A 14,538-nucleotide genomic window follows, 5' to 3' on the forward strand; every position below is an offset into this window, starting at 1 on the left:
CTGTTCCCACATCTAGTTCTTCTCTGATTTAATCCTGTTCCTTAACTCCTGATTTATTGTTTGTTAATTTTATGTATCTTGAGATGATTTGGTTGATAACCACTTTTGTATAAATTTTTCGTTTTTCCAAATCAGCTTTTTAATGTCATCTGATAGTCAGGTATCTCATTATGCATAGTGAAGCCAAGACTCCTAGGAGAGTAAAACGAGATGTCAAATGATAGCCATAAAAGCTTTCTCAGTTTTGAGAAAATAAAGTGAAGCCCTAGAACTTGGGATTTAAATATAATGAGTTTTTAAGGTGTCTACTTTAATGTGAATACACTGAAACCTAAAATTTTACATGTTTACCATATATTGTTCATGCAGGAAAGATACCAGTGTTACTGGCACTGTTTATACAAGTGTCAAACTCTGTCAGAATCTTACTAAGAAATTATCTTTCTAGCTATTACTGAAGTCGGAGATGGCACAGAAAACATCCTTAGAGAAAGAAGCAGAATCAGATGAAGAAAAACAGCAGATTTCACATGAAACCAAATGGGATATTTTTGATGTTACTTTAAATGTAAATGAGCTGAGAACATTGATACGTGAATGGGTAGCCACGGAGAGAGAGCCAAAGAGTATTGATATCAGACTGTTCACAGATCTTCTTTGCCAAATGGTCAAGGAGAAAAATATAGAAACTGTGGATTTGTTGTTCAGATGTTTGTACAGGTAAGTAAATATTGCAATGAAAAGAACATTTCTTATCAAGTTACCTAATAATGAATCAGAATGAAAGACTAATTACACCCTAATGAACAACTAACTTTGTCTCCATAAGATGCACAGAACAGTTTGATTTTGCATGCAGCTGTATTATTGTGAGACTGGCTGGAGGACTTACGACACAAAGGATATACTGATGACCCAAAACATCTAATATTTTTTGGACGACAAGAGACAGCGTCATATTGAGTTCCAAGGCTTACACGTCTCTCTCCCAAAAGCTTCTTCTCCGAAGACTATAGCTGGTTAAAGGAATTTGTTAAACTACTTCTCTATTCTTGAAATAATTTGGGTACTCATAGAATACTTTTCAGTTCACTCACTTTATATTTTCAACTTTCACAGACAATAACTTCTGCAAGCTAACTTATACCTTAAACATTAGACTCATTTACACATATTCAAATAGCATACATGTGTCTTGCTTCGTTCATAGCCAAGGCATGAAGTAATTCAAAAGTCTCTAGTCTCAAGCAAGTCCAATACATGAATGAACATAGAAATCTATATTCAATTGTTCACTAGTCTTTTTACAATCAACACAGACACTAAAGAGCACAGAATACTACATAAACTTTCCTTGTTCTTCTCGACCCATACACGGAAACTCTGTGGACCGTACAGCAGGTACTTTTCTGCCACCGTTCATCTTGTTTGAAACAGTGGAAGGCCAAGTGGTTTTAGAATTTACTCTGAAATTCTCGAAGCACTACATATCCCCCCCACCTTAAATTGAACACACGATATTTTATACAATCATTATGTAAATTTATATCACACACTGCTGCAACAGTATACATAGCAACATAGATCTTTGTACTCATTTAGAATAAACTCTAGCCAATCTTTCATTTATTCTATTCTCCCTCTATTTTGACATCAAACTCAAATAAATATTCAATGGCGACCTGGTAAGTTTTCCTAATATTTTGGATTCGTTAGGACTCTGTCTCAATTTCCAACCGCAAACTCCAGGTATTCATGAGGTTTGAGTACTTTATTCTTTGTTCGGATTCTTTATTCTGCTTCTTTATTACGCAGTGGTCTTATTATTTATAAACTTTTTGTAGTCTGGAGGAACTCTGGGCAAAATAAAAGTGTTTCTATAGACACTCATAACACATAATAATGCTAGTGAAGTATAGAGTTCAAACGTACCAGAATAATTACTACAAAATTTTGTGACTTTTGTCACGATACTGTCCTTTCCCCTCTAGCAACAGTTCCTGTACCTCACATATGGGTTGATCCTATGAGTACCCTTTCTGCTTCCGTTTTGGTAGGTACACCCCATTTTTAAATCCTATTTTCCTATGGTACATGTCAATCTCCTTCTTGGTGTCGCTGTCCGCACAGTATAGGTCAGCCTTTCTTAGGTCTGCCTATCTGCCCTTTTCATCCAATACATGCTGGGTGCAACCCCCCTCCCCCCCTCCCCCCTTACCCTTCTTGAGTAGGCCTTATGTTTCATTGCCCTAGTATACACCTTTGTGTACACTATAATTAGATATTACCTGGTAAAATTAAAATCTACTTCACAGTTCACACTTGCTTTTTCATACTTCTCTTTTATACCCTATGCTCGTGACAGTATTACACAAACAGCCGATCAGCTTTGCCATTTCCAAGGTGCTTATACTCAGGCACCAGCCTGTGACAGTTTGCCCTTTGTCGAAGTTGCTTATTGCTGTGGATTTCCCCATTTGTGACCTGTATTGTCATTAGAATGATTTCCCATTTGCTTCTGTCCCTCTTATACATTTTCCTTACCACATCAGGTGCCCACAACACCACTAATCGGCACTTGGTTTTGTGGTGGATAATGGTCATAACGTTTCGACTCGTCAGTATAAGATCTCAGCAGCCAGAGCAGTGAAGCAGACTTAGTGTCAATTATTTATTTTTAATACATGAGTTTGGGTTAGCAGAGGGGACTGCCTTGGTTAATAAATCACTGTATAATTTTCAAATGCAGTGCCAAACAATATTAAGCTGGTAGTTACCACACCTTGCAGAAATATTTTCCCACTATGAGATACAGAAGCTCTGTCCAGTGCTCGTACCTCAAAGGCAACTTGTATGCCGCACAGAATTTAGAACTGGTGTATGAATTGCGCTATCACATTGACATATATAATCTAAAGACACTGTATGGTACATGGTAGAGAATACTTCATACTATTATTATTGGTTGTCTGTTCTGTAGCGTTCAGTTGTGGAGTGGAGTGAAAACTCAGAGTTACATGTTCTAATCTGCCTTTATCTCATGCTCCCTATGTACTATATACAATGGTCGAAGCAGAATTGTTGTACAGTCTTCCTGGAATACCAGTTCTAAATTCACGCAACTGGATTTTCTGAGAACAGTATCGCCTTTCTTTCAGAGATTCCCACTGAGGTCCTCTGAGTGTGTCTGTTACATTTACACCTGAATGATACTGACCTGTTACAAACCTAGGAGCACATTTTTAAATTTGTTCCATGTTTGTAAGACTGAACTTATGTAGATTCCTTGAGAGACAGTTTTTTTCCTCCATGAATGTCTTAATATTTAATCTTGGAATATTCTCCAGAACTCCATAGCAATGGAAATTGGTGATATACGTCTGAAATTCAGCTCACCTGTACATTTACCCTACTTTATGAACAGGAGTCACCTGCATGCTTTTCCCGTTACAGGACACTGTTTGCCACATGAGGGGTTCTCAATAAACTTGAGCCACAAAAAGGCCTAATTAAGCTACAAAAAGGGCATAGTTTTTCAACATATTCAATTTAAAACTAACAGTTATTATTATTTTTGAGCAGTCTTAATTTTTTCTCAATTCTGGGAGTACTTATTTCAATACCTCCTTGTGTGTGTGTGTGTGTGTGTGTGTGTGTGTGTGTGTGTGTGTGTGTGTTTTTATGTGTACACATGCACACATGTGCAGTCGGTCTTAGGCATGCACAAGTATCTAAGCAGGGGGGTGAGTGGTCTATTGTCTTCAGCTTCAACACCAGACTGCCTCTTAAATGGCAAAATTTAAGTTAACAGCTTAACAATTGAGGTGGGCACTTAGGTTTGGATACTGGGTTAGCATTCGAGAAGTGCACAATTCAAACTCCCATCCAGCCAATGAGATCTATATTTTTGTTGGTTTCCCAAAATCTCTTGCAAATGATCCTTCTCTTGAAAAAGCATTCTGCTAATTTCCTCCTCCTTTGTGTGCTAACCAAACTTGTGTGCCACCTCAAATGACGTTTTTGTCAATAGGACATTACACGTTAACCTTTCTTTCTTCTTTGGATCAGAACTTTCTATGATTAAATTTTCTCTGTCAATTACCTTGCATTTTCTTTCACAACAAGGGTATAATAGCCTCAGTCTTCACAGCCTTCAGTGAATGTTATCATTAAACCAGAGTTGGACTCGCTATCTGTTATAAATTGCACTTTGTTCAAACACATACCTGTTTAGATAATGGCATGTTTCAGTATCACTTACAACCTATAACATCATTATCTCTGGTACCTGCCAGTTTGGTGACACTTTCAAAAATTCGGATTTGTTTATAGCCAGGAGATTTAAATTTTTTTTTTTTGCACGTGAATTGCCATAGTAGATGCTCAAATCAGTTTACCTATAAACCATTCAGTATAATTTTTCCTATCTGATATAAGGAGAATTAATATAATCCCTAAGTGTTTCTGTGCTACCAAAATTTAGCCTGTCTTCAACTCTGTAAGCAATGTATCTGGATGTGACAGCCAGTATAAACATCCGATTACTAATAAAAGCCCACCACTGCAGGTTATTCTTTTCCATATAAATGCCCCACTTGGATTCATTTTGGACATCACTTGTACTACAGTAGTACAAGTTTATATGCCAATTAGCTCTGCAGATGATGAAAAAATTGATGAAATGTATGACGAGATAAAAGAAATTATTCAGGTAGTGAAGGGAGTTGAAAATTTAATAGTCATGGATGACTGGAATTCGTCAGTAGGAAAAGGGAGAGAAGGAAACATAGTAGGTGAATATGGATTGGGGGGAAGAAATGAAAGAGGAAGCCGCCTTGTAGAATTTTGCACAGAGCATAACTTAATCATAGCTAACACTTGGTTCAAGAATCATAAAAGAAGGTTGTATACCTGGAAGAATCCTGGAGATACTAAAAGGTATCAGATAGATTATATAATGGTAAGAAAGAGATTTAGGAACCAGGTTTTAAACTGTAAGACATTTCCAGGGGCAGATGTGGATTCTGACCACAATCTATTGGTTATGAACTGCAGATTGAAACTGAAGAAACTGCAAAAAGGTGGGAATTTAAGGAGATGGGACCTGGATAAACTGAAAGAACCAGAGGTTGTAGAGAGTTTGAGGGAGAGCATAAGGGAACAATTGACAGGAATGGGGGAAAGAAATACAGTAGAAGAAGAATGGGTAGCTCTGAGGGATGAAGTAGTGAAGGCAGCAGAGGATCAAGTAGGTAAAAAGACGAGGGCTAGTAGAAATCCTTGGGTAACAGAAGAAATATTGCATTTAATTGATGAAAGGAGAAAATATAAAAATGCAGTAAATGAAGCAGGCAAAAAGGAATACAAACGTCTCAAAAATGAGATCGACAGGAAGTGCAAAATGGCTAAGCAGGGATGGCTAGAGGACAAATATAAGGATGTAGAGGCTTATCTCACTAGGGGTAAGATAGATACTGCCTACAGGAAAATTAAAGAGACCTTTGGAGAGAAGAGAACCACTTGTATGAATATCAAGAGCTCAGATGGCAACTCAGTTCTAAGCAAAGAAGGGAAGGCAGGAAGGTGGAAGGAGTATATAGAGGGTTTATACTAGGGCGATGTACTTGAGGACAATATTATGGAAATGGAAGAGGATGTAGATGAAGACGAAATGGGAGATAAGATACTGCGTGAAGAGTTTGACAGAGCACTGAAAGACCTGAGTCGAAACAAGGCCCCGGGAATACACAACATTCCATTAGAACTACTGATGGCCTTGGGAGAGCCAGTCATGACAAAACTCTACCATCTGGTGAGCAAGATGTATGAGACAGGCGAAATACCCTCAGAAGAATATAATAATTCCAATCCCAAAGAAGGCAGGTGTTGACAGATGTGAAAATTACTGAACTATCAGTTTAATAAGTCACAGCAGCAAAATACTAACACGAATTCTTTACAGACGAATGGAAAAACTGGTAGAAGCGGACCTCGGGGAAGATCAGTTTGGATTCCGTAGAAATGTTGGAACACGTGAGGCAATACTAACCTTACGACTTATCTTAGAAGAAAGATTAAGAAAAGGCAAACCTACGTTTCTAGCATTTGTAGACTTAGAGAAAGCTTTTGACAATGTTAACTGGAATACTCTCTTTCAAATTCTGAAGGTGGCAGGGGTAGAATACAGGGAGCGAAAGGCTATTTACAATTTGTACAGAAACCAGATGGCAGTTATAAGAGTCGAGGGGCATGAAAGGGAAGCAGTGGTTGGGAAGGGAGTGAGACAGGGTTGTAGCCTGTCCCCGATGTTATTCAATCTGTATATTGAGCAAGCAGTAAAGGAAACAAAAGAAAAATTCGGAGTAGGTATTAAAATTCATGGAGAAGAAGTAAAAACTTTGAGGTTGGCCGATGACATTGTAATTCTGTCAGAGACAGCAAAGGACTTGGAAGAGCAGTTGAACGGAATGGACAGTGTCTTGAAAGGAGGATATAAGATGAACATCAACAAAAGCAAAATGAGGATAATGGAATGTAGTTGAATTAAGTCGGGTGAAGCTGAGGGTATTAGATTAGGAAATGAGACACTTAAAGTAGTAAAGGAGTTTTGCTATTTGGGGAGCAAAATAACTGATGATGGTCGGAGTAGAGAGGATATAAAATGTAGACTGGCAATCGCAAGGAAAGCGTTTATGAAGAAGAGAAATTTGATAACATCGAGTATAGATTTAAATGTCAGGAAGTCGTTTCTGAAAGTATTTGTATGGAGTGTAGCCATGTATGGAAGTGAAACATGGACGATAACTAGTGTGGACAAGAAGAGAATAGAAGCTTTTGAAATGTGGTGCTACAGAAGAATGCTGAAGATAAGGTGGGTAGATCACGTAACTAATGAGGAGGTATTGAATAGGATTGGGGAGAAGAGAAGTTTGTGGCACAACTTGACTAGAAGAAGGGATCGGTTGGTAGGACATGTTTTGAGGCATGAAGGGATCACAAATTTAGCATTGGAGGGCAGCGTGGAGGGTAAAAATCGTAGAGGGAGACCAAGAGATGAATACACTAAGCAGATTCAGAAGGATGTAGGTTGCAGTAGGTACTGGGAGATGAAGAAGCTTGCACAGGATAGAGTAGCATGGAGAGCTGCATCAAACCAGTCTCAGGACTGAAGACCACAACAACAACAACATAGACTTATTGTTTCTTTTTGTTGCTATAAACCTTCACTTTCTGCGGCACCAATCTATTTTTTGATATATGTTCCATGTTTTGTTGAAAATTTCTCTGCATTTTACATAAGGTTTCAACCAATGTCAGAGCACAGTAATATGTTACAGTCGCTTTTATCAACAGGATAGGTGGGGTAGGGGAATAATAAATAACTTAGTAACTAGTGTTATAATGTTATCAGAATACACACATGATAATTTTTAATAATTGGTTTCTCTTGTGACAGGCATTTTGATATCTCCATCTGCATTCAAAGAAAGTTGCCTACCACATCAGGTGTTTCCAGTGTATAGGCACACCGGACCTATCCAGAGCAACTCTTCTGTACCATCACTGTGAAGCACTATTTGAGGGACCAAGTCCTAGTTCACTGTAGAACCAAAACCCCTGGTGTAGATCCTCCACTTCTTTTAATAGCAAACAACATTGATTAGTTCCCAGAATGTAAATCAACGGGCGTTCTGAACTTCCAACAAATGATACACAGATAGTGCACAATGCGTTCGCTCTTGTCTTGTTCCGCTTGTACATCTCTCTTCCAACGCTATTCCATTCCAGTAACTTCTGACATGAGTTTGGTCCCCTATTTTTGACAGGTTTGAAGGTGACAAAGGATTTCAGGGCTCACATCACTCTCAAACCATGGGCACTGATGACTGCACAGTTGAGCACCCAGCAAAACCAAACATCATCACCCTCAAACCAATGGCCACACCTAACTTTTGCTGTGCTTGGCCTCACCCTGAGATCAGCAGTCAGGAGGAACTGAGCCATATGACGTGTCTCCACTGATCAGCCATCCAGGGCTTATGCTCCTGAAACCATGTTTTACGCTTCTTTTTGTTACTTGTTGGCACTAATGGTTTCGGTATAGCAGCCCGTCCATGAATATTCACTTTATGGAGTTCTCGGCAGACAGTATTGGTACGATTGGGGTCTCAAAGTCACTTCAGCCACAGTAGTTTTGTGTTGTTTTGACACTATTCGTATTAGCGTTTGATGATCTCTGTCATTTAGTTTTGATTTGCATCCAGTATTATGTTTATACAATGAGGTCTTTCCATGGTTTGTGTAGGGTGTCATGACTGTTGAAACAGTTGCTCTTGAAACATTCAATAAGTTGGCTGTCTTGGTTACTGATGCTCCAGCTAATCGAGCCCCCACAATCTACCCTCTTCGTAACTCTGTTAGGTCTTTCATTGCATGTCAGCCTCGGCCTCTGAATGCAAATACGAAGTGTGCACTACTCATAAACAACCTGCATTGATGCTTAGTCCACACTGAACACTCACAGTCCAGCGTGACAAATGCCTTACCTGCATTGCTGACTGTCAAACACAGCCATCCCATTACTACCACTTTTCACATTATTTTGCCTATCCCCTTTACATCTGTACTCTGCAAATCACCATGAGATGCATGGCAGAGGCTACGTCCCATTGCAGCAGTTATTTTTGGAATGCCTCTGTGCTTGCAGTAATTATTCTAATCTTATCTTCATGATCACAATGTGAGAGATACGTGGGGGGTTGTAGTATAGTCCCAGGGTAATCATTTAAAGCCGGTTAATCTACTTCCTCGGGTAGTTTACGTCTATCTTCAAGAGTCTTCCAGGTCAATCCTTCAGTATCTCTGTGACACTCTCCCACAGATTAAACAAACTTGTGACCATTTGTGCTGCCCTTCTCTGTATACATCCAGTATCTTGTGTTAGTCCTATCTGCTATGGGTCCCACACACTTGAGTAATATTCTAGACTCGGTCATATGAGTGATTTGTAAGTAATCTCCTTTATAGATTGGTTACACTTCCCTAGTGTTCTACCAATAAGCCAAAGTCTACCACCTGCTTTACCCGCAACTTAGCTTGTCTGATCATTCCATTTCATATCCCTACGAAGTGTTACATCCATACTTTGTTTTTTATTTTGTGAAAAATTTTACATTTCTGAATATTTAGAGCAAGTTGCCAATCTCTTATCAAGATCTTTATGCAGCTTCTTTCATATAGTACCTCGTTATAGATAACTGCATCATCTGCAAAAAGCCTGATTACACTATTAGTATTGTTTGCAAGGCCATTAATATACAACATGAACAGCAAAGGCACACCCAAAATTACTTATACGTCTGATGATGACACTCCATCCAAGAAGACATCCATACTCCAGTCACAAATTTCACTTGATACCCCATATGTTCATACTTTTGACAATAAGCGTAGGTGCGGTACTGGGTCAAATGCTTCTTGAAAATCAAGAAGTACTGCATCTACCTGGTTGCTTTGATCCAAAGCTTTCAGTACATCATGTGAGAAATGTGCGAGTTGGGTTACATACGATCTTTTTTTTTTTTTTTCTAAATCCGTGCTGGTTGGCATTGAGGAGGTCACTCTATTCAAGATACCTCTTAGTGTTTGCACCCAGAATATGTTCAAAAAGTCTGCAACAAATCGAGGCCAAATATATTGGACGGTAGTTTTGTGGACTACATCTACTACCCCCCCCCATGAACCATGGACCTTGCCGTTGGTGGGGAGGCTTGCGTGCCTCAGCGATACAGATGGCCGTACCGTAGGTGCAACCACAACGGAGGGGTATCTGTTGAGAGGCCAGACAAACATGTGGTTCCTGAAGAGGGGCAGCAGCCTTTTCAGTAGTTGCAGGGGCAACAGTCTGGATGATTGACTGATCTGGCCTTGTAACATTAACCAAAACGGCCTTGCTGTGCTGGTACTGCGAACGGCTGAAAGCAAGGGGAAACTACAGCCGTAATTTTTCCCGAGGACATGCAGCTCTACTGTATGATTAAATGATGATGGCGTCGTCTTGGGTAAAATATTCCGGAGGTAAAATAGTCCCCCATTCGGATCTCCGGGCGGGGACTACTCAAGAGGACGTCGTTATCAGGAGAAAGAAAACTGGCGTTCTACGGATCGGAGCGTGGAATGTCAGATCCCTTAATCGGGCAGGTAGGTTAGAAAATTTAAAAAGGGAAATGGATAGGTTAAAGTTAGATATAGTGGGAATTAGTGATGTTCGGTGGCAGGAGGAACAAGACTTTTGGTCAGGTGATTACAGGGTTATAAATACAAAATCAAATAGGGGTAATGCAGGAGTAGGTTTAATAATGAATAAAAAAATAGGAGTGCGGGTTAGCTACTACAAACAGCATAGTGAACGCATTATTGTGGCCAAGATAGACACAAAGCCCATGCCTACTACAGTAGTACAAGTTTATATGCCAACTAGCTCTGCAGATGATGAAGAAATAGATGAAATGTATGACGAGATAAAAGAAATTATTAAGGTAGTGAAGGGAGACGAAAATTTAATAGTCATGGGTGACTGGAATTCGTCAGTAGGAAAAGGGAGAGAAGGAAACATAGTAGGTGAATATGGATTGGGGGGAAGGAATGAAAGAGGAAGCCGCCTTGTAGAATTTTGCACAGAGCATAACTTAATCATAGCTAACACTTGGTTCAAGAATCATGAAAGGAGGCTGTATACATGGAAGAAGCCAGGAGATACTGACAGGTTTCAGATAGATTATATAATGGTAAGACAGAGATTTAGGAACCAGGTTTTAAATTGTAAGACATTTCCTGGGGCAGATGTGGATTCTGACCACAATCTATTGGTTATGAACTGCAGATTGAAACTGAAGAAACTGCAAAAAGGTGGGAATTTAAGGAGATGGGACCTGGATAAACTGAAAGAACCAGAGGTTGTAGAGAGTTTCAGGGAGAGCATAAGGGAACAATTGACAGGAATGGGGGAAAGAAATACAGTAGAAGAAGAATGGGTAGCTCTGAGGGATGAAGTGGTGAAGGCAGCAGACGATCAAGTAGGTAAAAAGACGAGGGCTAATAGAAATCCTTGGGTAACAGAAGAAATATTGAATTTAATTGATGAAAGGAGAAAATATAAAAATGCAGTAAATGAAGCAGGCAAAAAGGAATACAAACGTCTCAAAAATGAGATCGACAGAAAGTGCAAAATGGCTAAGCAGGGATGGCTAGAGGACAAATGTAAGGATGTAGAGGCTTGTCTCACTAGGGGTAAGATAGATACTGCCTACAGGAAAATTAAAGAGACCTTTGGAGAGAAGAGAACCACTTGTATGAATATCAAGAGCTCAGATGGAAACCCAGTTCTAAGCAAAGAAGGGAAGGCAGAAAGGTGGAAGGAGTATATAGAGGGTTTATACAAGGGAGATGTACTTGAGGACAATATTATGGAAATGGAAGAGGATGTAGATGAAGACGAAATGGGAGATAAGATACTGCGTGAAGAGTTTGACAGAGCACTGAAAGACCTGAGTCGAAACAAGGCCCCGGGAGTAGACAACATTCCACTAGAACTACTGATGGCCTCGGGAGAGCCAGTCATGACAAAACTCTACCATCTGGTGAGCACGATGTATGAGACAGGCGAAATACCCTCAGACTTCAAGAAGAATATAATAATTCCAATCCCAAAGAAAGCAGGTGTTGACAGATGTGAAAATTACCGAACTATCAGTTTAATAAGTCACAGCTGCAAAATACTAACGCGAATTCTTTACAGACGAATGGAAAAACTGGTAGAAGCCGACCTCGGGGAAGATCAGTTTGGATTCCGTAGAAATGTTGGAACACGTGAGGCAATACTAACCTTACGACTTATCTTAGAAGAAAGATTAAGAAAAGGCAAACCTACGTTTCTAGTGCCGGCCGAAGGGGCCGTGCGGTTAAAGGCGCTGCAGTCTGGAACCGCAAGACCGCTACGGTCGCAGGTTCGAATCCTGCCTCGGGCATGGATGTTTGTGATGTCCTTAGGTTAGTTAGGTTTAACTAGTTCTAAGTTCTAGGGGACTAATGACCTCAGCAGTTGAGTCCCATAGTGCTCAGAGCCATTACGTTTCTAGCATTTGTAGACTTAGAGAAAGCTTTTGACAATGTTAACTGGAATACTCTCTTTCAAATTCTGAAGGTGGCAGGGGTAAAATACAGGGAGCGAAAGGCTATTTACAATTTGTACAGAAACCAGATGGCAGTTGTAAGAGTCGAGGGGCATGAAATGGAAGCAGTGGTTGGGAAAGGAGTGAGACAGGGTTGTAGCCTCTCCCCGATGTTATTCAATCTGTATATTGAGCAAGCAGTAAAGGAAACAAAAGAAAAATTCGGAGTAGGTATTAAAATTCATGGAGAAGAAATAAAAAGTTTGAGGTTCGCCGATGACATTGTAATTCTGTCAGAGACAGCAAAGGACTTGGAAGAGCAGTTGAACGGAATGGACAGTGTCTTGAAAGGAGGATATAAGATGAACATCAACAAAAGCAAAACGAGGATAATGGAATGTAGTCAAATTAAGTCGGGTGATGCTGAGGGAATTAGATTAGGAAATGAGACACTTAAAGTAGTAAAGGAGTTTTGCTATTTAGGGAGTAAAATAACCGATGATGGTCGAAGTAGAGAGGATATAAAATGTAGACTGGCAATGGCAAGGAAAGCGTTTCTCAAGAAGAGAAATTTGTTAACATCGAGTATAGATTTAGGTGTCAGGAAGTCGTTTCTGAAAGTATTTGTATGGAGTGTAGCCATGTATGGAAGTGAAACATGGACGATAACTAGTTTGGACAAGAGGAGAATAGAAGCTTTCGAAATGTGGTGCTACAGAAGAATGCTGAAGATAAGGTGGGTAGATCACGTAACTAATGAGGAGGTATTGAATAGGATTGGGGAGAAGAGAAGTTTGTGGCACAACTTGACTAGAAGAAGGGATCGGTTGGTAGGACATGTTTTGAGGCATCAAGGGATCACAAATTTAGCATTGGAGGGCAGCGTGGAGGGAAAAAATCGTAGAGGGAGACCAAGAGATCAATACACTAAGCAGATTCAGAAGGATGTAGGTTGCAGTAGGTACTGGGAGATGAAGAAGCTTGCACAGGATAGAGTAGCATGGAGAGCTGCATCAAACCAGTCTCAGGACTGAAGACCACAACAACAACAACAACATCTACTACCCTTCTTCTCGGCGGGTGTGAGCCCGCATCTCGTGGTCGTGCGGTAGCGTTCTCGCTTCCCACGCCCGGGTTCGATTCCCAGCGGGGTCAGGGATTTTCTCTGCCTCGTGATGGCTGGGTGTTGTGTGCTGTCCTTAGGTTAGTTAGGTTGAAGTAGTTCTAAGTTCTAGGGGACTTATGACCACAGCAGTTGAGTCCCATAGTGCTCAGAGCCATTTGAACCATTTCGGCGGGTGTGACCTGTGCTTTTTTCTAAGAACGGGGCATGGTTGTGTTTTTTTTTGTTTTTTTTAGGGTTATCTGTGATAGATTATAATTAAAAGAGGGGATAACTCAGCATAGAGTCTGACATGGATTCCATCAGGGTCTTGAGCTTTGTTCAATTTTAACAATTTCAGCTGTTTCTCAACACCATTGTTACAAATACCCATTTCATTCATTGTCTCAGTGATACGAGGATTAAATTGGAGCAATTTTCCTAGGTTTTCCTTTGTAATGGTACATTTGAAAATGGAGTAAAGCATTTCAGCTTTTGTTTGGTACCATCAATTTCAGTTCCTCTCTGTCACTTTGGAATGGACACTAACTTTGGTGCCACTAACAGCCTTTTCATATGAGCAGAATTTCTTCGGGTTCTGTAAAAGATTATTGCACAATATTTTGCTAAAGTAGCCACTGAAGGCATCGCACATTGCTCTCTTGATGGCCAAACGCGTTTCATTCAGCATCTCTCTCTCTCTCTGCTTTGTTTACACTTTTTATGCACTAATATCTGTTTCTACAGAAGTTTGTTTACAGTGACTGTATACCACGGAGGGTGCCTCTGATTATGAACTGTTCTGCTGGGTACATATCTATCTAGTGTATGATCAAGTATTTCTTTAAACTTGAGCCATAGTTCCTCTACATGTTCCTGTCCCGTGCTGAAAGTTTCAAGTTTCTCATTGAGATACGACACTGCTGATTTTTATCTAGTTTACTGAATATGTATATCTTTCTGCTTGATTCAGTTGTCCCTTGTACTTTGGTAATCATTGTTGCCAGAACTGTGTCATTGTCACTGATACCATTTTCAATGTGGACATCCTGAAAGAGGTCAGGTCTTTTTGTTGCCAATAGATCCAATATACACTCCTGGAAATGGAAAAAAGAACACATTGACACCGGTGTGTCAGACCCACCATACTTGCTCCGGACACTGCGAGAGGGCTGTACAAGCAATGATCACATGCACGGCACAGCGGACACACCAGGAACCGTGGTGTTGGCCGTCGAATGGCGCTAGCTGCGCAGCATTTGTGCA

General features: G+C 40.1%; 1 protein-coding gene across 3 annotated transcripts in view; it reads left to right on the forward strand.

Annotated features, from left to right (window-relative positions):
* The window catches only part of LOC126236971 (DNA repair protein REV1), a 146,776-nt gene that overhangs the window by 117,222 nt on the left and 15,016 nt on the right, over positions 1–14,538 (forward strand). For 2 of the 3 annotated variants that reach the window (XM_049946678.1, XM_049946679.1), the window contains one exon: positions 449–720. The exons of the other annotated variant lie outside the window; for it this stretch is intronic. In XM_049946678.1, the coding sequence (XP_049802635.1) occupies positions 449–720 (272 nt within the window). The remainder of the gene's footprint in view (positions 1–448; positions 721–14,538) is intronic. 3 annotated transcript variants of the gene reach the window in all.

The sequence above is a fragment of the Schistocerca nitens genome, chromosome 2 (genome assembly GCF_023898315.1).
Source record: "Schistocerca nitens isolate TAMUIC-IGC-003100 chromosome 2, iqSchNite1.1, whole genome shotgun sequence".
NCBI classification, from domain to species: domain Eukaryota; kingdom Metazoa; phylum Arthropoda; class Insecta; order Orthoptera; family Acrididae; genus Schistocerca; species Schistocerca nitens.